The sequence below is a fragment of the Salvelinus namaycush genome, chromosome 1, assembly GCF_016432855.1.
Source record: "Salvelinus namaycush isolate Seneca chromosome 1, SaNama_1.0, whole genome shotgun sequence".
Lineage (NCBI taxonomy): Eukaryota > Metazoa > Chordata > Actinopteri > Salmoniformes > Salmonidae > Salvelinus > Salvelinus namaycush.
Window position 1 is genome coordinate 42,627,854 of NC_052307.1, and position 25,214 is coordinate 42,653,067.

The window sequence follows — 25,214 nt, forward strand, 5'->3', positions numbered from 1 at the left end:
TGTCATCAGTGCTTGTTTTGATGATATTTTTTGTCCCCACGCACTGTTGCTCTGACAGCACTAATCTGTGCTTTGGAGCTCTGCCCAAGCAAGGCATTTGATTGGTTTGACATGTTGCAAGGCGTCACTGATTTACACTGGGTTCCGTCCCCTCTTTAGCTGATTTCTGCCATGGAACTTCCCCAGGCTTCCCGTTTTAGGGAAGCCTGGTTCGTGTCCAGGCTAAGAAGGCAGGGAAATTCAGCAAGGATAATGGGAGCGAGAGGGAAGTGGGAGTGAGAGAAAGTGTGAAAGAAAAGAGCAGGCTGGCTGATGTTGATGATCATAGGCTATTTAAGTGTAATATATCGTTTTCTCAGCCAGCAGACTCTCTCCATGGATAGGGCACTGGTCAAAAATAGTGCACTATAAAGGGAATAGGGTGCTGTTTGGGATGCAGTCTCCACGTCACCATGTCCTTTGGCTCAGTTCATGCCTGCAGTGTGTGTCCCTGTTACAGCCTGTTTGTGTCAGGAGGACACGCTTGCAGTCTATACATACACACACAATCTTTCTGGGTGTTTGTTTGTGTACAGACAAACCATATGCGCGAGCGTGCGCAAGTGTGTGTGTATTTGACGTGTGAGGCCAAAGCTGATGGTTACTCTTTTGACCCCTGGCTCTACTGTTGCTGAGCCCAAGCCTGTCTGGTGTGTGTGCGCGCGCGTGTGTGTGTGGGTGCTTGTGCCAGCGCGTCTGCGCATATGTATGTCATTGACTTGTTTCCTCTCCTTCTATATGTTTAGCCTGTTCAGTAATGTTGAGGTGTGTTGGCACCTACAGTACCCCTCTCTCTTTCCCACTCTTTCTCTCTCACTCACTCTCTCTCTTCTTGCAGCACTACTTCCTGATCGTGTTTGGCCATGATGGACAGAAGCCTCTGGAGCTACGGACTGAGGAGGAGAATGAATGTGATGAATGGGTGGAGGCCATCCAACAGGCCAGGTACTGTGTGTGTTCGAGAGAGACAGAGACCCTCCTGAGAGAAGGGGAAGGGATGGTTGTGTGTTGCTGTGTCTGCATAACAACCAAGCCAGAGCCCAGTGGGTATACCTGTACATAGCCATGGGACCTGCCTGTTCTACATCTCTCATTCTTAACCCCCCTCCTGCTTCCCCCTCCTGCTTATCTCTCAGAACCCAGGTGCCTTCACTCCCACTCAACCTTTTTCTTACTCCTCCCTCTCATCCTCTCTCTATCAGGCCTCCTTCCACTGTTTGTCTCATTGCTCTCCCTCTCTTCTCTCTTCTCTCTCCCTCATTGCCTCTGTGTATAGAGCCACAAAAATATTGTTTATTATACCTTTCCAGTCCTGTCAGATATACACAAGGACCTAGTGCTTTGGGGGCAGGGTCTATTCGGGATTGAGTATTTCTGTCCTCCAGGGTCCCTCGGTGACATCATCCCTGTGTGTCTGTCTCCTCAGCTACTCTGACATTATCATTGAGCGTGAGGTCTTGATGCAAAAGTACATCCACCTGGTCCAGATTGTGGAGACAGAGAAGGTGGCAGCCAACCAACTACGCACTCAATTGGAGGATCAGGATACAGAGATAGAGAGGCTCAAAGGAGAGGTGCTTGCAAGCACACTGGCACTCAAAACACACTACCTCTGTCTGTTCCTCTTTCTCTGTCTCTATCTCTTCTCTCTTTCTGTATTGTTGTATGTCTCTTTCCTTCTCTGCCCTCTCTTCATCTTTAGCTCTGTCCTCTCTCTTCTCCAACTCCATCTCTCTTTCTCTCCCTCTTTCATTATTAATCTTTCTCTCCTCCCCCTCTGTCATTGTCGAGCTGTCTCTCTAAGCCTTGATTTTAGACCACCACCTCTCGTCTCCTTGGTGACGGCATATGCATTCGCTTTATTGACATTTCTGCTCTGACAAGTTGCAAACACATACACACTGTGATCAGTCTCCAGTCAGCGCCAGTCAATGAGTGATGCAAAGAGGAACATACACGTTTGTGTAGAGTTAACTTCTCGCTAAGCTGAGGGAAAGGTCTTTAGCGGTTCATTTGGGGGTGATAAATGCAGCGTTAATAATGCAACACACACACACACACACACACACATACACACACACACACACACACACACTGTGACAATGTGTTGGCTAGTGATAATTAGATGAACAGTCCTAATTGTTCCTGGAGTAAACAGTCAGTGAGACCTGGATGGATGAGATCGATGTCAGACAGTTGGTAGAAGGAAATTAAAACTACAGTGTGCGTGTGTGTGTGCGTGTGTGTGCGTCCAACATTTTGCAGTGATTTGATTTGAGAAACTGGATGTTGAGTTCCCACTGAGCGTTTTACTTAGTTTAGTGTTTGGTAATCATGAATCTTAAAAGGGTCCAACCTAACGCTAGTTTTAAATTAGGTCGACCGATTATGATTTTTCAACGCCGATACCAATACCGATTATTGGAGGACCAAAAAAAGCCGATACCGAATAATCGGCCGATTTTTATATATATATTTGTAATAATGACAGTTACAACAATACTAAATTAACACTTTTATTTTAACTTAATAAAATCAATTTAGTCTCAAATAAATAATTTGGTTAAAATAATGCAAAAACAAAGTGTTGGAGAAGAAAGTAAAAGTCCAATATTTGCCATGTAAAAAAGCTAACGTTTAAGTTCCTTGCTCAGAACATGAGAACATATGAAAGCTGGTGGTTCCTTTTATAACATGAGTCTTCAATATTCCCAGGTAAGAAGTTTTAGGTTGTAGTTATTATAGGAATTATAGGACTGTTTCTCTCTATACCATTTGTATTTCAAATACCTTTGACTATTGGATGTTCTTATAGGCACTATAGTATTGCCAGCCTAATCTCGGGAATTGATAGGTGTCACGTTCTGACCTTAGTTCCTTTGTTATGTCTTTATTTTGGTTTGGTCAGGGCGTGAGTTGGGGTGGGCATTCTATGTTGTTTTTTCTATGTTTTGTTCTATTGTTCTATTTCTATGTGTTTGGCCTAGTATGGTTCTCAATCAGAGGCAGGTGTCAGTCGTTGTCTCTGATTGGGAGCCATATTTAGGTAGCCTGTTTGTCATTGTGTGTTGTGGGTGATTATTTTTTTGTTCTGTGTTTTGTTTCACCGTACAGGAGTGTTCGTTTGTCGTTGTATTGTTTTTGTTCGGTGTTCATTATTCGTATTAATACAATATGGACACTTACCACGCTGTGCATTGGTCCTCCTCTTCTTCCAACCACGACAAGCGTTACAATAGGCTGATTTCTATCAGCCATGTTAGGTTAGCGTGTAAAGAAAAAGCAGAGCCTCACGTCTGGAACACATCGACCATTGATATTATGGAGCTGTGCAACCTATCAATCCTTTGCCAATGGTTGAGAGTGTGGCTGAAGGACAATCAGCCATGTATGCACAATGTTTAAACAAATGTACCATTTTTATGATTCCATTTTAAGTGCTTTTATATACCTGCCCAGGGACTACAGTTGACAAATAGCTAAAAAAAACTAAGCTGGAAAATCTGCCACATTTACAGAAATGCTAATTGATGTGCATTGTCCCTGTCAAATAAATGTAATAAATTAAACATTTAATGAAATGTTTTTGATTTCCCCCACCACAGTAATGTACAGTCACAGTGAGGTAGAGTGTGTAGAGGCTTTGTGAGAGTGCTGTGGGATACTGCTGCTGTATCGCTGAGCTAAACCATGATTTGCTTAGGCAGTCACAGGCAGATAACCCACAGTTACGTGTGTGTGTGTGGTGGCAGGAGAGTGTCCGTGAAGAGGAAATCTGATGCTTATCTAACGTGGAAACGCCCACAGCCTGACACACACACACACACACACACACACACACACACACACACACACACACACACACACACACACACACACACCTGACAATGCGCCACATTCTAGAGAATTGTATATCGATGGATTGCCATTTAATGTGACTATTATAGCCATAATCAGAGATATTTACACTATTTCAAGTTTTATTACACTCAAGTTTTTATATACTAAAGCAGACAATACAAACTGAAATCCATGAGCATACAAAATATTAATACAATACACACAAAAGTAAAGAACATACAATTAAACAAAATCAGGAAGCCAGAATGGTTAAGGTTACTGAAGCAATGTCAGGAAGTCGGCATGGGAGCTGAAGCAGCTTCTTTTGGTAGCATCGGGTGGTGGGAGGCAGAATCACGGTCACAGGGATGGAGCATCATTGCGGTCACAGCCAGGGGGGAATAGTTGGTCAGAAGACAGGTCCGGAGCGATTCAGGAGCGCACCTTGCCGTCGACGATTTCCTCACAGCCATCCACATCCATCCCGTAGCATAGCCACTTGACTTTGTAGGTAGAACTCCTTCACTGCCAACAAGTAGCACCCACTTGGGTGAATCCCCCTGCAGCTGCTAGTGCCTGAAAGCTCACTACTCATCTGTAGATTAGAGTTGAATAGTACAGTCCTACTATTATTAGCGCACCTCTGCCATCTCCTGTCTTTAAATTTGGACTTCTCCTCAACCACAAGCCACAGCATTTCAAATCAAAACACTATATGCTATGTTTACACAGTCATCCTATGAAGCCAATTCAGATTTTTTTCTCATATCCAATCTTTTTGTCTGACTGTCCACGCTCAGTTTTACATGTAACCCATATCATATTTGTGCATTCACACTGATGTAGCCTCTGAAATATCATGCAGACATCCTATCACTGTTCCTTTAAATTTTGTGGTGGTTGTTGTGGTAACGGCAGGTTACATGCAACAACAAAAAAGATTGCATAATGGAGAATCGGAGTTGTATCAGAATTGAGAACCATGTACATATATGGTATAAATCAAAACTCAAAAGATCAGATTCCATTTGTTTTATTTGCTGTTTAAACATTGGGAAAACGTTCAGATATGTTTCAATATGCCAATTAATAGTCTTACAGTATAAGACTCTGCTAATGATCACTGGTGTATGAGCCCTTCTCCTGTAGCGGTTCTATCCTACTATTACTATTTTATCTGAATCCCAAATGGCACCCTAGGTTCTATATAGTGCACGATAGGCCAGCCAGATTGCTCAAGACTGACTTCGAAATTGGACGTCTGTCCATGTCCTGAGGACGTCGGGAAATGTCTTCAAAACCCGCACCTAGGGGCTTGGGTTTTGCTAAATGGTGGTGGATTGGTGTAATCCCATGACGCCAGATCCGAAGGGTGTGTGTTCAGTCCCAGTGGTAGACACAATTTTTTATATTTTTTTTATATTCCAAAACTTAACCCTTACCTTAACCATTTGTAATGAATGCCTAAACTTAATGTTTTAACCCTATCAAAAGCAGGGAGGAGAGGGGGAGCCCTGGTGAGATTAGGGCGAAGGAAAAACCGGCCACCTCTTGGATGACCTCGAGAATGGCCTTACTTAAGAGCTCAGTGACTTTCAACATGGCACTGTCATAGGGTGCCACCTTTCCAACAAGTCAGTTAGTTAAATTTCTGCCCTGCTAGAGCTGCCAACTGTAAGTGCTCTTATTGTGAAGTGGAAACATCTAGGAGCAACAACGGCTCAGCTTCTGGAAGCAACGTCAGCACAAGAACTGTCGGGAGCTTCATGAAATGGATTTACATGGCCAAGCAGCTGCACACAAGCATTAGATCACCATTCACAGTGAATCAAGCTTCGCTATCTGGCAGTCCGATGGACAAATCTGGGTTTGGCTAGTGCCAGGAAAACATTTAAAGGGGTATCAACCAGATTCATTTTCCAATGGCTTCCTCAGGCTGTGACCAGGCTTTAGACATAGTTTCAGGCTTTTACTTTGAAAAATGAGCGAGATTTTTCAAAAGTAGTCAAAAGTAGGTGTCCTCTGAATAGTTCCTGCGCGCGAGAGGGGAGCTCTCCATTTTTCTTTTTCTCTCTTATTGAATAGGTTACGGTCCGGTTGAAATATTATCGATTATGTTTGTTAAAAACAACCTGAGGATTAATTATAAAAAACATTTGACATGTTTCTACAACCATTACGGATACTTTTTGGAATGTTCGTCGAACGGAACGAGGCTTTGGTTTTCTGAACATAACGCGCAACCCAAATGGCGTTTTTTTGTTATAAAAGTAATATTTATCGAACAAAAAGAACATTTGTTGTGTAACTGGGAGTCTCGTGAGTGCAAACATCCGAAGATTATCAAAGGTAAGCGATTCATTTTATTGCTTTTCTGACTTTCGTGACCAAGCTAACCAAGCTAATATAAGGCTAACTGTTCTAGCATTGATTGATACACTCACAAAAGCTTAGATCGCTTTCGGTGCAAAGCATATTTTCAAAATCTGACACAATAGGTGGATTAACAACAAGCTAAGCTGTGTTTTGGTATATTTCACTTGTGATTGCATGATTATAAATATTTTTAGTAATATTTTTGAATCTGATACGTCTGGGAATTTTCTTCTGCCTTTCAGCACCGGAACGAAGCTGTAGTTTTCTGAACATAACGCGCAACCCAAATGGCGTTTTTTTATTATAAAAGTAATATTTATCGAACAAAAAGAACATTTATTGTGTAACTGGGAGTCTCGTGAGTGCAAACATCCGAAGATTATCAAAGGTAAGCGATTAATTCTGACTTTCGTGACCATGCTAATTTGGGGCTAGCTGTTGTAGCATTGATTGATACACTCACAAAAGCTTGGATTTCTTTCTCTGTAAAGCATATTTTAAAAATCTGACACGATAGGTGGATTAACAACAAGCTAATCTGTGTTTTGGTATATTTCACTTGTGATTGCATGATTATAAATATTTTTAGTAATATTTTTGAATTTGGCCCCCTGCAATTCAGCGGTTGTTTAGGGAAATGATCCCGCTAAAGGGATCTGTGCGCAGAGAGGTTAAAAATGCATAGTGCCAACTGTAAAGTTTGGTAGAGGAAGAATAATGGTCTGGGGCTTTTTTTCATGGTTCGGGCTAGACCCCTTAGTTCCAGTGAAGGGAAATCTTAACGCTACAGCATACAATGACATTGTAGACTATTCTGTGCTTCCAACTTTGTGGCAAAAGTTTGGGGAAGGCCCTTTCCTGTTTCAGCATGACAATGCCCCTGTGCACAAATCGACCTCACTAATGTTGGTTCCAAGATGGCGTAGCAGTGTAGACGTGTTTGTTTAGTCCTCTCGTGTACGTTTGTATTTTTCGTATTTCTTGTATATATTTTAATTATTATTAAAAAAAATCTCTTTCCGATTTTTAATTCGATTATACCTTCCGGTAACCTACCTCACCCAATGTGATACGGAATCGCTATTATTTTTTAACTTTGGAACACATTTAAGAACCCCCAGTAGCTAACCAGCTAATCAGCTACAAGCTATTTAGCCATTTTTAGCCGCTGCTAGCAGCTTTTACCTTCTGCACAGACACCAGCCCTGTTATTAGCCTGGATATTACTCACCAATTTACGAGCATCGGACTGTCTCTCGACAACGCTACTTCTGATCCTCACAGCTAGCTTGCAGCTAGCGCAGCTAGCGCAGCTAGCGCCACTGCCACGAAGCTAGCACCAGTTAGCAAACACAATTCTACAATCACAACCTCTCTTTCGCCATCGCCATCCGGCTTGGATTCTCTGTCGACACGACCACGTCTGGTCTGCAGACGAATACCCCATTCGCTGTGCCCTCAACCGGCCTCCGTCTGAGCAGACCCCCTCCGTCTGAGCAGACCACCCCCCGGGCTACTAACTTTAAACGCCGCGTGCTAGCTTAGTGGCGGCTTCCCTGCTCCATCTACGGCTGCCCCCTGGACACTATCATCACTTGGCTACATAGCTGATGCCTGCCGGACTGTCCATTAATTCACGGTACTCCATTCTGTTTATTTGTGTTTTATCTGTCGGCTCTGTGTTTTAACTCAGGCTCTGTGTGTAGTTAATTCGACCCTCTCTGCCTAGTCGTCGCCATTTTTACCTGCTGTTGCTGTGTTAGCTGACTAGCTGCTGTTATCTCACCTGTTGTTTTAGCTAGCTCTCCCAATCAAGACCTGCAATCACTTTATGCCTTACTGTATGTCTCTCTCAAATATCAATGTGCCTTGTATACTGTTGTTCAGGCTAGTTATCATTGTTTTGGTTTGCAATGGACCCCGTAGTTCCACTCTCCGTACCTCTCCGTACCTCCTTTGTCCCACCTCCCACACATGCGGTGACCTCACCCATTGAGACCAGCATGTCCAGAGATACAACCTCTCTTATCATCACCCAGTGCCTGGGCTTGCCTCCGCTGTACCCGTGCCCCACCATACCCCTGTCTGCACATTATGCCCATAATCTATTCTACCACGCCCATAAATCTGCTCCTTTTATTCCTTGTCCCCAACGCTCTAGGCGACCAGTTTTGATAGCCTTTAGCCGCACCCTCATCCTACTACTCCTCTGTTCCTCGGGTGATGTGGAGGTAAACCCAGGCCCTGCATGTCCCCAGGCACCCTCATTTGTTGACTTCTGTGATCGAAAAAGCCTTGGCCTCATGCATGTCAACATCAGAAGCCTCCTCCCTAAGTTTGTCTTACTCACCGCTTTAGCACACTCTGCCAACCCTGATGTCCTTGCCGTGTCTGAATCCTGGTTTAGGAAGGCCACCAAAAATTCTGAGATTTCCATACCCAACTATAACACTTTCCGTCAAGATAGAACTGCCAAAGGGGGAGGAGTTGCAATCTACTGCAGAGATAGCCTGCAAAGTTCTGTCATACTTTCCAGGTCTATGCCCAAACAGTTCGAACTTCTAATTTTAAAAACTAATCTCTCCAGAAATAAGTCCCTCACTGTTGCCGCCTGCTACCGACCCCCCTCAGCTCCCAGCTGCCCTCGTCTTGTCTTGTCCCATGTATATACACTGCTCAAAAAAATAAAGGAAACACTTAAACAACACAATGTAACTTCTCAGTTCCTATGCTTCCTGGCTGATGTTTTGGTCACGTTTGAATGCTGGCGGTGCTTTCACTCTAGTGGTAGCATGAGACGGAGTCTACAACCCACACAAGTGGCTCAGGTAGTGCAGCTCATCCAGGATGGCACATCAATGCGAGCTGTGGCAAGAAGGTTTGCTGTGTCTGTCAGCGTAGTGTCCAGAGCATGGAGGCGCTACCAGGAGACAGGCCAGTACATCAGGAGACGTGGAGGAGGCCGTAGGAGGGCAACAACCCAGCAGCAGGACCGCTACCTCCGCCTTTGTGCAAGGAGGAGCACTGCCAGAGCCCTGCAAAATGACCTCCAGCAGGCCACAAATGTGCATGTGTCTGCTCAAACGGTCAGAAACAGACTCCATGAGGGTGGTATGAGGGCCCGACGTCCACAGGTGGGGGTTGTGCTTACAGCCCAACACCGTGCAGGACGTTTGGCATTTGCCAGAGAACACCAAGATTGGCAAATTCGCCACTGGCGCCCTGTGCTCTTCACAGATGAAAGCAGGTTCACACTGAGCACATGTGACAGACGTGACAGAGTCTGGAGACGCCGTGGAGAACGTTCTGCTGCCTGCAACATCCTCCAGCATGACCGGTTTGGCGGTGGGTCAGTCATGGTGTGGGGTGGCATTTCTTTGGGGGGCCGCCATGTGCTCGCCAGAGGTAGCCTGACTGCCATTAGGTACCGAGATGAGTTCCTCAGACCCCTTGTGAGACCATATGCTGGTGCGGTTGGCCCTGGGTTCCTCCTAATGCAAGACAATGCTAGACCTCATGTGGCTGGAGTGTGTCAGCAGTTCCTGCAAGAGGAAGGCATTGATGCTATGGACTGGCCCGCCCGTTCCCCAGACCTGAATCCAATTGAGCACATCTGGGACATCATGTCTCGCTCCATCCACCAACGCCACGTTGCACCACAGACTGTCCAGGAGTTGGCGGATGCTTTAGTCCAGGTCTGGGAGGAGATCCCTCAGGAGACCATCCACCACCTCATCAGGAGCATGCCCAGGCGTTGTAGGGAGGTCATACAGGCACGTGGAGGCCACACACACTACTGAGCCTCATTTTGACTTGTTTTAAGGACATTACATCAAAGTAGGATCAGCCTCTAGTGTGGTTTTCCACTTTAACTTTGAGTGTGACTCCAAATCCAGACCGCCATGGGTTGATAAATTTGATTTCCATCGATAATTTTTGTGTGATTTTGTTGTCAGCACATTCAACTATGTAAAGAAAAAAGTATTTAATAAGAATATTTCATTCATTCAGATCTAGGATGTGTTATTTTAGTGTTCCCTTTATTTTTTGAGCAGTGTATATATATATATATATATATATTTACATATTTTCTTCGCATATCTTTTTCAAAACACTCTCCTGCAACCCGTCTCACCAATTAAAAAAAAATAAGTTCACTGGCTAACGTTAGTATTCAGCTAACCACGGTTGGCGGTCATCAGCTATCCTTTAGCTCGAAAAGCTATCGCCAGTTTTGTACAACGCGACTCAGACCAGAGCATACCGGACCTATTTTCTACCGCAAGCTCTGGACATTTACACCTGGATCTTGCAGCTAGCTAGCTGCTATCCGAGTGACTATTGGCTAACGCTGGTTCCGGAGCAAACATCAATTATTCCGGAGCTAGCCAGCTGAAGAGTTCCATCAGCCACTCCTGGGCTACAATAACATATCCGGACACGTTTTACTGCAGATGCGGAGCCCCATCGAGCCTTCTCGACTGGACCACCGACGTTATCTGCCCGAGGGAGTTATCCAACTGTCCCCTCCGTCGCAACGTAACCTGAACGCCCATCTGCGGCCCGCTAATCGTTAGCTGTCTTATCGGCTGCTATCTGAATAGGTCTATCGGACAATTTTCTTGGGCCACTATAACTATTTTGCCAATTGGATTGGTCCCCTCTACCACAGGGAACCCCACTAATCTACCGACGGAAACGCACTAGGTGGCTAAAAACAGACCTCCATCTTCTGCCAGCTTGCTACCCATGGCCCGGCTAGCTGTCTGAATCGCCGTGACCCCAATCAACCTCACTACTCACTGAACCTTTATGATCACTCGGCTAAGCATGCCTCTCCTTAATGTCAATATGCCTTGTCCATTGCTGTTCTGGCTAGTGTTTATTGGCTTATTTCACTGTAGAGCCTCTAGCCCTGCTCATTATGCCTTATCCAACCTTTCAGTTCCACCACCCACACATGCGATGACATCTGGTTTCAATGATGTTTCTAGAGACAATATCTCTCTCATCATCACTCAATGCCTAGGTTTACCTGCACTGTATTCACATCCTACCATACATACCTTGAAGCTATTTTATCGCCCCCAGAAACTTGCTCCTTTTACTCTCTGTTCCGGATGTCCTAGACGACCAATTCTCATAGCTTTTAGCCGTACCCTTGTCCTACTCCACCTCTGTTCCTCTGGTGATGTAGAGGTGAATCCAGGCCCTGCAGTGCCAAGCTCCACTCCTATTCCCCAGGCGCTCTCTGTTGATGACTTCTGTAACCGTAATAGCCTTGGTTTCATGCATGTTAACATTAGAAGCCTCCTCCCTAAGTTTGTTTTATTCACTGCTTTAGCACACTCTGCCAACCCGGATGTCCTAGCCGTGTCTGAATCCTGGCTTAGGAAGACCACCAAAAACTCTGAAATCTCCATCCCTAACTCCAACATTTTCAGACAAGATAGAACGGCCAAAGGGGGCGGTGTTTCAATTTACTGTAGAGATAGCCTGCAGAGTTCTGTCCTACTATCCAGGTCTGTACCCAAACAATTTGAACTACTACTTTTAAAAATCCACCTCTCTAAAAACAAGTCTCTCACCGTTGCCGCCTGCTGTGCTCTGGACACTATATGTGAACTGATTTCCCCCCATCTATCTTCAGAGTTCGTGCTGCTAGGCAACCTAAACTGGAACATGCTTAACACCCCGGCAGTCCTACAATCTAAGCTTGATGCCCTCAATCTCACACAAATCATCAAGGAACCCACCAGGTACAACCCTAAATCCGTAAACATGGGCACCCTAATAGACATTATCCTGACCAACTTGCCCTCCAAATACACCTCTGCTGTCTTCAATCAAGATCTCAGCGATCACTGCCTCATTGCCTGTATCCGCTACGGGTCCGCGGTCAAACGACCACCCCTCATCACTGTCAAACGCTCCCTAAAACACTTCTGCGAGCAGGCCTTTCTAATCGACCTGGCCCGGGTACCCTGGAAGGATATTGACCTCATCCCATCAGTTGAGGATGCCTGGTCATTCTTTAAAAGTTACTTCCTCACCATATTAGACAAGCATGCTCCGTTCAAAAAATGCAGAACTAAGAACAGATATAGCCCTTGGTTCACTCCAGACCTGACTGCCCTCGACCAGCACAAAAACATCCTGTGGCGAACTGCAATAGCATCGAAGAGCCTTCACCAACTACTTCTCTGATAGAGTTCAGTGTGTCAAATCGGAGGGCCTGTTGTCCAGGCCTCTGGCAGTCTCTATGGGGGTGCCACATTGTTCAATTCTTGGGCCGACTCTCTTCTCCGTATACATCAATGATGTCGCTCTTGCTGCTGGTGAGTCTCGGATCCACCTCAATGCAGACGACACCATTCTGTATACTTCTTTGGACACTGTGTTAACAACCCTCTAGACGATCTTCAATGCCATACAACTCTCCTTCCGTGGCCTCCAACTGCTCTTAAATACAAGTAAAACTAAATGCATGCTCTTCAACCGATCGCTGCCTGCACCTACACGCCCGTCCAGCATCACTACTCTGGACGGTTCTGACTTAGAATATGTGGACAACTACAAATACCTATGTGTCTGGTTAGACTGTAAACTCTCCTTCCAGACTCACATCAAACATTTCCAATCCAAAGTTAAATCTAGAATTGGCTTCCTATTTCGCAAACAAAGCAACCTTCACTCATGCTGCCAAACATACCCTCGTAAAACTGACCATCCTACTGATCCTCGACATCGGCAAAGTCATTTACAAAATAGCCTTCAATACCCTACTCAATAAATTGGATGCAGTCTATCACAGTGCCATCCGTTTTGTCACCAAAGCCCCATATACTACCCACCACTGCGACCTGTACACTCTCGTTGGCTGGCCCTCGCTTCATACTCGTCGCCAAACCCACTGGCTCCAGGTCATCTACAAGACCCTGCTAGGTAAAGTCCCCCCTTATCTCAGTTCGCTGGTCACCATAGCAGCACCCACCTGTAGCACGCGCTCCAGCAGGTATATCTCTCTGGTCACCCCCAAAGCCAATTCTTCCTTTGGCCGCCTCTCCTTCCAGTTCTCTGCTGCCAATGACTGGAACGAACTACAACAATCTCTGAAACACTTATCTCCCTCACTAGCTTTTAGCACCAGCTGTCAGAGCAGCTCACATATTACTGCACCTGTACATAGCCCATCTATAATTTAGCCCAAACAACTACCTCTTCCCCTACTGTATTTATTTATTTATTTTGCTCCTTTGCACCCCATTATTTCTATTTCTACTTTGCACATTCTTCCACTGCAAATCTACCATTCGTGTTTTACTTGCTATATTGTATTTACCTCGCCACCATGGCCTTTTTTGCCTTTACCTCCCTTATCTCACCTCATTTGCTCACACTGTATGTAGACTTATTTTTCTACTGTATTATTGACTGTATGTTTGTTTTACTCCATGTGTAACTTTGTGTTGTTGTATGTGTCGAACTGCTTTGCTTTGTCTTGGCCATGTCGCAATTGTAAATGAGAACTTGTTCTCAACTTGCCTACCTGGTAGGCAATAAAACATAGTCACCTCCAAGCTTGGGACTCTGGAACTGAACACCTCCTTTTGCAACTGGATGCTGGACTTTGAGACAGGCCAACCTCAGTTGGTGAGGGTCACCTCCGCCACACTGACCCTCAACACGGAGGGCCCCACAACGGTGTACCCCCTCCTTAGTCCCCTCCTGTACTTCCTGTTCCCCCACGACTGTGTGGCCCTCACCATCACTGATCTCCAAAATGGCGCCGGAAGGAATGGCAGCAGTTTTACGGGCGCCCAACTAATTGTGTTATTATGTGTCTTTTTTCGCGATATTTGTAAATTATTTTGTACATAATATTTCTGCAACCATATCTTACGGCAGAAAAGAGCTTCTGGATATCAGGACAGCGATCACTCACCTCGGATTAGACAACAAGCAGGACTCACACGATATTCTCCAAACACCCGGCAGGGCCGATATCCCAGTTATTCGCAAGAAGAAGCGACGCAGGTACAGAGGACAAAGAGCCGGATGCCTTGTCAGGACCCGCAGAAGGCGAGTAGGAAAGCTGCCGTTACCGTCAATACTACTCGCCAACGTGCAATCATTGGACAATAAATTAGATGAGGTACGATCACGAATATCCTACCAACGGGACATCAAAAACTGTAATATCCTATGTTTCACGGAATCGTGGCTGAATGACGACATTAATATTCAGCTAGCGGGATATACGCTGCACCGGCAGGATAGAACAGCACACTCCGGTAAGACGAGGGGAGGGCGGTGTGCATATTTATAATCAACAGCTGGTGCACGAAATCTAAGGAAGTCTCTAGATTTTGCTCGCCTGAAGTAGAGTATATTGGGATAAATTGCAAGCCACACTACTTGCCTAGAGAGGTCTCAGCTTTACTTTTCGTGGCTGTTTATTTACCACCACAAACAGATGCTGGCACTAAGACCGCACTCAGTCAGCTGTATAAGGAAATAAGCAAACAGGAAAACACTCACTCAGAGGCGGCGCTCCTAGTGGCCGGAGACTTTAATGCAGGGAAACTTAAATCACTTCTATCAAATCTCTATCAACATGTTAAATGTGCAACCTGTACTCCACACACAGAGACACGTACAAAGCTCTCCCTCGCCCTCCATTTGGTAAATCTGACCACAACTCTATCCTCCTGATTCCTGCTTACAAGCAAAAATTAAAGCAGGAAGCACCAGTGACTCGGTCTATAAAAAAGTGGTCAGATGAAGCAGATGCTAAACTACAGGACTGTTTTGCTATCACAGACTGGAACATGTTCCGGGATTCTTCCGATGACATTGAGGAATACACCACATCAGTCACTGGCTTTATCAGTAAGTGCATTGAGGACGTCGTCCCCACAGTGACTGTACGTACATACCCCAACCAGAAACCATGGATTACAGGCAAAATTTGCACTGAGCTAAAGGGTAGAGCAGCTGCTTTCAAGGTGCGGGACTCTAACCCGGAAGCTTCCAAGAAATCCCGCTATGCCCTGCGACGAACCATCAAACAGGCAAAGCGTCAATACAGGGCTAAGATTGAATCATACTACACCGGCTCCGACGCTCGTCGGATGTGGCAGGGCTTGCAAACTATTACAGACTACAAAGGGAAGCACAGCCACGATCTGCCCAGTGACACTTCTATGCTCGCTTCGAGGCAAGCAGTTCATGGCTACGGACGTGAGTGCTACAGGTCTGTAGTCATTTAGGCAGGTTGCCTTTGTGTTCTTGGGCACAGGGACTATGGTAGTCTGCTTGAAACATGTTGGTATTACAGACTCAATCAGGGACATGTTGAAAATGTCAGTGAAGACACCTGCCAGTTGGTCAGCACATGACCGCAGCCTTGTGTCTGTTGACCGGTTGCATCCTGACCGGTTGCATCACTGCCTGGTACGGCACTTGCTCGGCCTCCGACCGCAAGGCACTACAGAGGGTAGTGCGTACAGCCCAGTACATCACTGGGGCAAAGCTGCCTGCCATCAAGGACCTCTACACTAGGCGGTGTCAGAGGAAGGCCCTAAAAATTGTCCAAGACCTCAGCCACAGACTGTTCTCTCTACTACCGCATGGCAAGCGGTACCGGAGTGCCAAGTCTAGGACAAAAAGGTTTCTCAACAGTTTTTACCCCCAAGCCATAAGACTCCTGAACAAGTAACCAAATGGCTACCCGGACTATTTGTATTGTGTGCCCCCCCCCCCCTCTTTTACACTGCTGCTACTCTCTGTTTATCTCATATGCATAGTCACTTTAACTATACATTCATGTACATACTACCTAAATTGACCCGACCAACCAGTGCTCCCGCACATTGGCTATCATTGAGAGCATCTTGACTGGCTACATCACTGCTTGGATTGGCAATTGCACAGCCCTCGATCGCATGACTCTACAGAGGGTGGTGCGGATGACCCAGTACATCACTGGGGCCAATCTCCTTGTCATCCAGGACCTCTATATCAGGCGGTGTGAAACAAAGGCCCGGAAAATTGTTAGACTCCAGCCACCCAAGACTATTCTCTCTGCTTCTGCACAGTAAGCGGTACGAGAGCAACACGTTTGACACCAACAGGCTCATGAACAGCTTCTATCCCCAAGCCATATGACTGCTAAATAGCTAACAAAATGGCTTCATGGACTATCTGCATTGACCCTTCTATTTCATTTTAATTGTTGCACTGACTTTATGCACACACACACACTCTAGACACTCACTCACACACACTCACATTGACACTCCAACACACACACACGTAATATTGCTCACACACACATTACACACACGCACATTCATACTGACTCTACACTAGGGTGACCAGACGTCCCCGTTTCCCGGGGACAGTCCCCGTTTTAAGTGGCCTGTCCCCGGCTGGAGCTGTCCCCGGAAATGTCCCCGTTTATAACTGTGCGTTAAAAACAGACCGCAAAGTAAAATATTTTACTTGGCAAGAAAGACTGGGCAGCAAAGCCTACCGGTTGATGTCTCAAACGCGTTGTGCTTGTTTAGGCCAACAGAGGGGGCTGCTCGCTATAGCAGCTTCATTCACTCTTCTTCTTCTACTAACTACTTGCTCGCGATAGTTTTAGAGAAAACTGCTGTGGAAAACTTGGCCAGAAGCTAGCAAGTATCAAGTGAATCCACAACATCACCAGAAACGTATTTTCAAGCCAGGTAAGTTACAATCGTTTGAGATACTAGCTAGTGATGTTATGTCACAATTTATTATATAGATAGATGATTTGCTCTATAAGATTTTAAATAGGTTATGCTAGCTAACGTTAGCTATGTAGACTAAGTTAGCTAGCTACTGTTATGGTAGCTAGGTTAAAAAACGTTCACATGTAAACATGCAGTGGACAGGCTATTTTGAAAGTATGATTATATTAAATGAATGCACAATTAATTCTGAGAATATTTTTGAAGATTACAATTTTAATGGTTTGGCATTATAATAAGTCGTGTGAAAATATATTTAGAAATGTTCATGGATAACATTAGTAGTGGAGAGGAAGGAGAGGAGGAAGACTGGATAGGAAGAAGAGTGAAGGAGACAGAGGAGGAAAGGTAAAGATATGGTTACAGAGCCTGCCAATTTATTATTCCAAACAATGTTTTTGAGATAAAATACAAAAATGAGGAAAGCAATGGGAATCTGTTAACCAAAGTATTTTATCTAATAGTATGCTGTTTATTAATACAGATTGGAGAGAAAGGAGAAGGAAAAATTAAGGGAGTAAAAAAGAGTGAAGCAAGGAGAGTGTAGAAGAGTGAGGTGGAAAGGTGAAGAGAAGGAAAGGAAGACGAGTGAAGAAAAGAGGAGGAGAAAGATTGGAAGAGAAGAAAAAGTTAAGAGAGTAAGAGGAGTGACACAGGGAGAGTGAAGAAGAACAGACAGAGGAGATACAATGACTCTTTCCAAGAAACGGAAATGCACTTTTTATGAAAAACATGATGAGAGAATTTCCATTTATACGCTCAGGTCAAGACGATAGAATTGTTCACTGCACCCTTTGTAATTCCTCTCTTTCAATTGGCAGCAGGAGAAGAACGGCAGTGGTAGAACACCAGCAGACGAAAAAGCATAAAACCTCTCTGATTGCCCGTCTTGGTATGCCCTCTGTCACCACATTCTTCAAGAAGGTAGAGCCTTCCCAAGAAGAATATGGTTTAGCTGTGCAGGAGGGTGTCTGCATACCACACTATGTGACACAATCATAGTTACAGATCTATGGACTGCACAGCACAACTGACACGGAAGCTTTGTGAGCCAAAGTTTACATGTGCTAGGACAAAATGTGACGCGTTAGCAACATGGGCAACTACTTTGGTAACACAGGACCTAGAACATTGATGCATCCAATCATGGACATGTAAAGCTGCTGCCAATAGTAGTCAGATATGTAAGATATGTGATGGCAGCACATCTGTGGAAACAAAACTGCTTGATTTTGTTGAATTGAATGGAGAAACAGCAGAGGAAATTGCAGCTGAGGTCCTGGTGGTCATCCAAAAATGTAACCTGGAAAACATTCTCTGCCGACAACAAATACCAACTTTGGAGGACTGAATAGGCTGGGGAGGGTCAATGTCCATACCAAAGTTAGAAATGCTTTGCAGCGGGAGGTGATTGGCTTAGGTTGTCCTGCCCACATCATTCATAACATGGTCAAAACAGCTTTGGATATGATGTTGAGTACCTGCTCACAAAGATATTTGGATATGTTCATATTTTCACCATCCGAGTAGAAAGACTGAAGGGCTTTTGTGAGTTTGTTGGCCAGGAGTACCATAACATTTTAGGACACAGCAATGTTCGCTGGATGTCCATGCTCCCTGCTCTAGAAAGAGTGCTGAAAATGTATGTGCCGTTGAAATCCTTTTTTGAAGACAAAAGCCCTGTTGTCCTGTGAACAATGTTCGAAGATCCACTGACTGAACTTTGGCTAGCCTTTGTCCATGGAAACTTGACCGTATTCAGTGACACGATCAAGATGCTTGGAGGCCAGGACCACGGTGCTGTGGAGTCTGCTGCAATTCTGAGAAACGTTGAGGAAAAATTCACTGTAAGACGTGATGACAACTTCAATCCAGTTTTGGTCAGAGGACTTCTGAGAGAGCCAGAGGAAATTGGAGCCATGTCTAAAGAGAGCTTTCTCAAAACATCACAATCATTCTTCACTATGGCTGTGAACTACTTTCAAGCATGGGGAAAGCACACAGATAATCTAAAAGATTACATTGTCTCCTTTTAAAAAGGCAACCTCTGCGTGAAGAGATCCAGAAGGCAGCAGGCACACTGCAGGAAAAATGCCCCAATGTGACCATCAATGAGGATGCATTGTGTGACGAGGTTACTGGCCTGCAAGAGTTCCTAAAGTTCGCTTGAAGAATGGAAAACATCTGAGACACCGCTTAGTCAGAGATGGAGCATGGTGGTTACCCACTTCAAAGAGAATGACATCCCACACACTAACCTGGCTAGATTAGCGTCTGTTGTCATGTGCTTACCTGGAAGTAATGCACCAGTCGAGAGAGTGTTCTCCCAAATTAATGATCTATGGACAGCAGCAAGAAGTAGGTTCACTTTTCCTACCATCAAGGCCATGCTTATTGTGAAGACAAACTTCAACCTCCCCTGCCAGGAGTTCATGGAGAAGCTGGCCAAAGACAGAGCAATCCTGATACATTCTTCTGAGAAATGTATAGATTAGGTTGGTGTAAGTATATTATGTCGTTACCAATCTCATCAGCATCTTATTTCTTTATTATGTTAAGTATTTCACATATACTATTGTCTGTTTTTTAAATTTTGCTCATGTTCTCTTCTGCTCTTATTCTACCAGGACCACTGAATGGCTGTTCAGTTCGGACAGTTCTGTCTGTAGCGTTTCTGTAATATAGTTGTTTTCTCTGTATCACAGTGTGCCTGTTAGACTAAATACATGAAACCGGAATTGTCCCCCTTTTTTATTTCATAGATAATATAACATTGGCTATTTTAATTATATATTGACCACTGAACTGGAAATGTCCCCGGTTTTCATTTCAGAAATCTGGTCACCTTACTCTACATACACACACACACACACGCACACACTAACATACAATCATCATATACACTGCTGCTACTCTGTTTATTATATATCCTGATGCCTAGTCACTTTACGCCCATACATAGCTAACCCTACCACTCCAGTATCCCTGAACATTGTAAATATGGTATTGGCACTGACCCTGGAACTGACCCTTTATATAGCTTACATACTTTCTTGTGTACTTCTTATTTTCTATTTCTCGTGTGTTTTGTTCTGCTTGACTTTTTTGTAGATTTTTTTAATAGTACTACTGATATGGAATACTGCATACTGCTAGCTAGCTAGATGTCATTATTTGACAGGCTGTGCCAATATGATGCTAGGCTATGATACTGTGATGTAACTAGCTAAATACATAGCCTCTCTCTAACCTGTAATGTGAAAGGAAGATTTGCATAGTTAACGTTGCACCTGAAGGTTTCATCCCTGCTAGCTAACGTTACTTGCAAACCTGACTGCATGTTTGATGCATGTTGCCAGATTGCTTTCAATAATGTTTAAACTCAAACTGGCTAGCTACTGTAAGATCCCTGCTAAATAATCAACCATATTAGCTAGCTAGCATGTGAGGGCTTCAGCTAACCCCCCAAAAGATGCCAGTAAGCAACAACAATATTTCATATTTTCTAGGGCAAAAATAATGATGACAGATAAGGAAGCAGTGGCCAGACACCAGTCACGTTTCAGAGTAATGGAGGACATAACCACAATTGATAATGTAATCAGTGCTGTGTCATGTATGTTGTAAGGAGGTGCCCCCCATCCATGGTGCCACAATGGACAACTCCTGGGCCAGGGTGAGTAATGCCAACCAGTCAGTAAAATAATGGCATTGAATTAGCTGTGAATCCTAATCTCTGATTGGCTATGCTCAACCATGTATTTACTGTTGTTTTCCATGACTGTATGGTGAGTCTTTCTCTCACTCTCTCCCTCCCTCTCTGTCTCTGTGATAGGAGCTGGGTCGGATCCGTATGTCATGGTCCTTCATGACCGGTATCTGTGACGAGAGGGGCCTGGAGCTGATCTACTGACACTGGCAAACACCTCAGAAGGGACAAAAGGTGATTACTAATAAGATAGTACATCACAAGTGTTTAGTAATATCAGAATCACCTTTATTCGCCAAATACATTTGCATGTACAGGAATTTAACTCTGTGAAATAGTGCTGCCACAATAAACATAATTTACAGACAGACAATAAACTGAATATACGGACAAGAAAACATCACCATTTATCACTCATCAACTCTACTTCGTTTTTCTACAGATGGAGGACAAGTGATAAGCTTTGGTCATGGAGTCCTCTGACTGAAAGACAGGTTTATACTGATGTCTGAATTGGGAAATACCTTGTACTCCGCATTAAAATTATACAAGACACCTCTATTACTTTTTATTGTCTTTTGTTATTATTGATTTGAATGGTACTATCGATGGGGGGGAGATATGGGACACCATACAGGAAGGTATGATGACTGACATGTTTGGCAAGGTAGGTCCAGGGCCACCAGACAAAATGTTGATAGGTACAGTATCTGTATCGGTTGTGAATGACAAAAGATGAAAGGCAAGTATAATATTTGCACATTGTTATATTGCAGAACACTGCTTCAAAATGATTGTGTAAGAGGTTTATTATACAGTATATACATGGAACTGTTACACTTTAATGTTATAACACTTAGTTTAGAATATCTACATTAGTTCAGCATTTTTCTCATATTACTCTGTAAGCTACTCAGTATGAGAAGAGTGCCATCCTCATGCATCTCACATTTGCCTGTAGTTATTGAAATCTGCCTGCTGGACCCATGAGGCAAACTCTGTCATATCCACTCCACCCCTTCTGCCACTTAACTGCACATGTCCATAACCTGTCATGCATTACATAGACGAAAGGGACTTCACTGGAGACTTGAAGACATCCTCAACCATAGAACTGTGCATATGAGTGTGTAAGACAGCCAAATCCTTCGATTTCTGCAAATAGACCATAAAAATAGAAATGCCATTCTAGTTCTGGTTAGACAGCTGAAGTTGTACTCTACACATAATTGATTTTGATTTGTTAGGCAACGTATAGGCATACTGTCTTTATAAGCACATCAATATATTTACAGCAGAGAATGTTGTCTTTCTAACATGAACACATCCATCGATAATAAAAATATATATATGTATGTACACTCAAGCTGGCCGATGTTTGTGCAATGTTCATATGTAGCCTACACCTGTAGGGATATTAGTTCTGGGATTTATCTCCCGGGAAAGATCTAACGGCGGACTTAAGGAGAGACGAGACAAAACTAGCCAATTACAGAATATTGTGTTGTAGGACAGCTGAGCTGACTAAAGACCGGGATGTGATGAAACTAAGTTGCAAGGTACTTTCGTAGCAAGGTGATGTAGAACGAGTGTCTTATGAAACACATTCCAAACAATTGCTCTTGCTATCTTGTAGTAACTGATTTGACAGAGAAATCATCTAGATAGCTGCAGCTGGCTATCCTATCACCAAGCTATGCTACCTAGCTGCTGTCTGCTTGGCTAAACACAACACTGAATTAGCTGACCATCTGGAGATGGCGAGGCAGTCAGACCGGGAGAAGTCCTCAATTTTAAAACTTTGTTCTCTCCATAGCAAAGCTATCTTAGCTTACATCACTGTACTCACTACTTGAATGGCAAAGACATAACCAATGAACACCCACATCAAACCACACCCAAGACAACTCTTATTTGCCTTCAGTCATGGCCGCTAGCATTTCTTAATGAGCATTGATGAAAAAAGGAGCCTAATCAGGAAGTGCAGTCTTCAGTTGTGTTTACTGTGTTTTCATTCTCTCTCAGATCGTTGCCCTAAACAAAACCAATGAGAGAATGTGGCCTTACCATGTAAACCAAGAGGATGAAGACCCAGACATAAAAAAGATTAAGAAGGTATGTGCATGCATGCCCGTGTGTGTGTGTAATCTGCGTATGTGGGGGTGTGCATAAATGTTTATGTATATGTATTCCACGCATTGTTAGATTCCTGAACTGTTTATACAAGCAATCAGACATCCCATCCACCACAACCCTCCTCATTACCACAGACTTCTTCAAGACCTTTGGCAAAATCGACCACCCTATCGGCCATTGAACGTCTTATCCAACTGGGTGTCAAACTTCAAATCAAATGTTATTAGTCACATGCGCCGAATACAACCTTACAGTGAAATGCTTACTTTCGAGCCACTAACCGACAGTGCAGTTTCCAAAAATGCAGATAAGAATAAGAGATAAAGTAACAAGTAATTAAAGAGGAGCAGTAAAAAATAACAATATATACAGGGGGGTGCCAGTACAGAGTCAATGTGCGGGGACACCGGTTAGTTGAGGTGGTATGTTCATGTAGGTAGAGTTGATTCATTAAAGTGACTATGCATAGATGACAACAGAGAGTGGCAGTGGTGTGGAGGAGGGGGGGGGGGGGGGTTCAATGCGAATAGTCTGGGTAGCCATATGACTAGATGTTCAGGAGTCTTATGGCTTGGGGGTAGAAGCTGTTTAGATTTGGCGCCCCAGTACCACTTGCTGTGTAGCAGAGAGAACAGTCTATGACTAGGGTGGCTGGAGTCTTTGACAATTTTTAGGGCCTTCCTCTGACACTGCCTGGTATAGAGTTCCTGGATGGCAGGAAGTTTCACCCCAGTGATGTACTGGGCCGCACTACCCTCTGTAGTGCCTTGCGGTCGGAGGCCAAGCAGTTGCCATACCAGGCAGTGATGCAACCTGTCAGGAGGCTCTCGATGGTGCAGCCATAGAACCTTTTGAGGATCTGAGGACCCATGCCAAATCTTTTCAGTCTCCTGAGGGGGAATAGGTTTTGTTGCGCGCGCTTCACGACTGTCATGGTGTGCTTGGACCATGTTAGTTTGTTGGTGATGTGGACACCAAGGAACTTGAAGCTCTCAACCTGCTCCACTGCAGCCCCATCGATGAGAATGGGGGCGTGCTCAGGTCACTTTTTCCTGTGGTCCACAATCATCTCCTTTGTCTTGATCACGTTGTTGTCCTTGCACCACACGGCCAGGTCTCTGACCTCCTCCCTGTAGGCTATCTTGTTGTTGTCGGTGATCAGGCCAACCCCTGTTGTGTCATCAGCAAATTTAATGATGGTGTTGGAGTTGTGCCTGTCCGTGCAGTCATGAGTGAACAGGGAGTACAGGAGGGGGCTGAGCACGCACCCCTGAGGGGACCCCGTGATGAGGATCAGCGTGGCGGATGTGTTGTTACCTACCCTTACCACCTGGGGATGGCCCATCAGGAAGTCCTGGATCCAGTTGCAGAGGGAGGTGTTTCGTCCAAGGGGCCTTAGCTTAGTGATGAGCTTTGAGGGCACTATGGTATTGAACGCTGAGCTGTAGTCTATGAAAAGCATTCTCACATAGGTGTTCCTTTTGTCCATGTGGGAAAGGGAGTGTGGAGTGCAATAGAGACTGCATCATCTGTGGATCTGTTGGGGCAGTATGCAAATTGGAGTGGGTATAGGGTTTCTGGGAGGATGGTGTTGATGTGAGCCATGACCAGCCTTTCAAAGCACTTCATGGCTGAGTGCTATGGGTCTGTAGTCATTTAGGCAGGTTACCTTAGTGTTCTTGGGCACAGGCACTATGGTGGTCTGCTTAAAACATGTTGGTATTTCAGATTCGGACAGGGAGAGGTTGAAAATGGCAGTGAAGACACTTGCTAGTTGGTCAGCACATGCTCGCAGTACACGTCCTGGTAATCCATCTGGCCCTGCGGCCTTGTGAATGTTGACCCGTCTAAAGGTCTTACTCACGTCGGCTGTGGAGAGGGTGATCACACAGTCGTCCGGTACAGCTGGTGCTCTCATGCATGTTTCAGTATTATTTGCCTCGAAGCGAGCACAGTAGTTTAGCTCGTCCGGTAGGCTCGTGTCACTGGGCAGGTCGCGGCTGTGCTTCCCTTTGTAGTCTGTAATTGTTTGCAGGCCCTGCCACATCCATCGAATGTCAGAGCCGGTGTAGTAGGATTCAGTCTTAATCCTGTATTGACACTTTGCTTGTTTGATGGTTCGTCTGAGGGCATAGTGGGATTTCTTATAAGCTTCCGGGTTAGAGTCCCGCTTGCTTGAAAGCGGCAGCTCTAGCCTTTAGCTCAGTGCGGATGCTGCTTGTAATCCATGGTTTCTGGTTGGGGTATGTATGTACGGTCACTGTGGGGACGATGTCATTGATGCACTTATTGATGAAGCCAATGACAGATGTGGTGTTCTCCTCATTGCCATT

General features: G+C 44.7%; 1 protein-coding gene across 1 annotated transcript in view; it reads left to right on the forward strand.

Annotated features, from left to right (window-relative positions):
• rasgrf2b (Ras protein-specific guanine nucleotide-releasing factor 2b) overlaps nt 1-25,214 on the forward strand; it is a 247,634-nt gene that overhangs the window by 53,580 nt on the left and 168,840 nt on the right. The window contains exons 2-4 of the mRNA XM_038988743.1: nt 878-984; nt 1,466-1,613; nt 22,771-22,860. Coding sequence (XP_038844671.1) covers nt 878-984; nt 1,466-1,613; nt 22,771-22,860 — 345 coding nt within the window. The remainder of the gene's footprint in view (nt 1-877; nt 985-1,465; nt 1,614-22,770; nt 22,861-25,214) is intronic.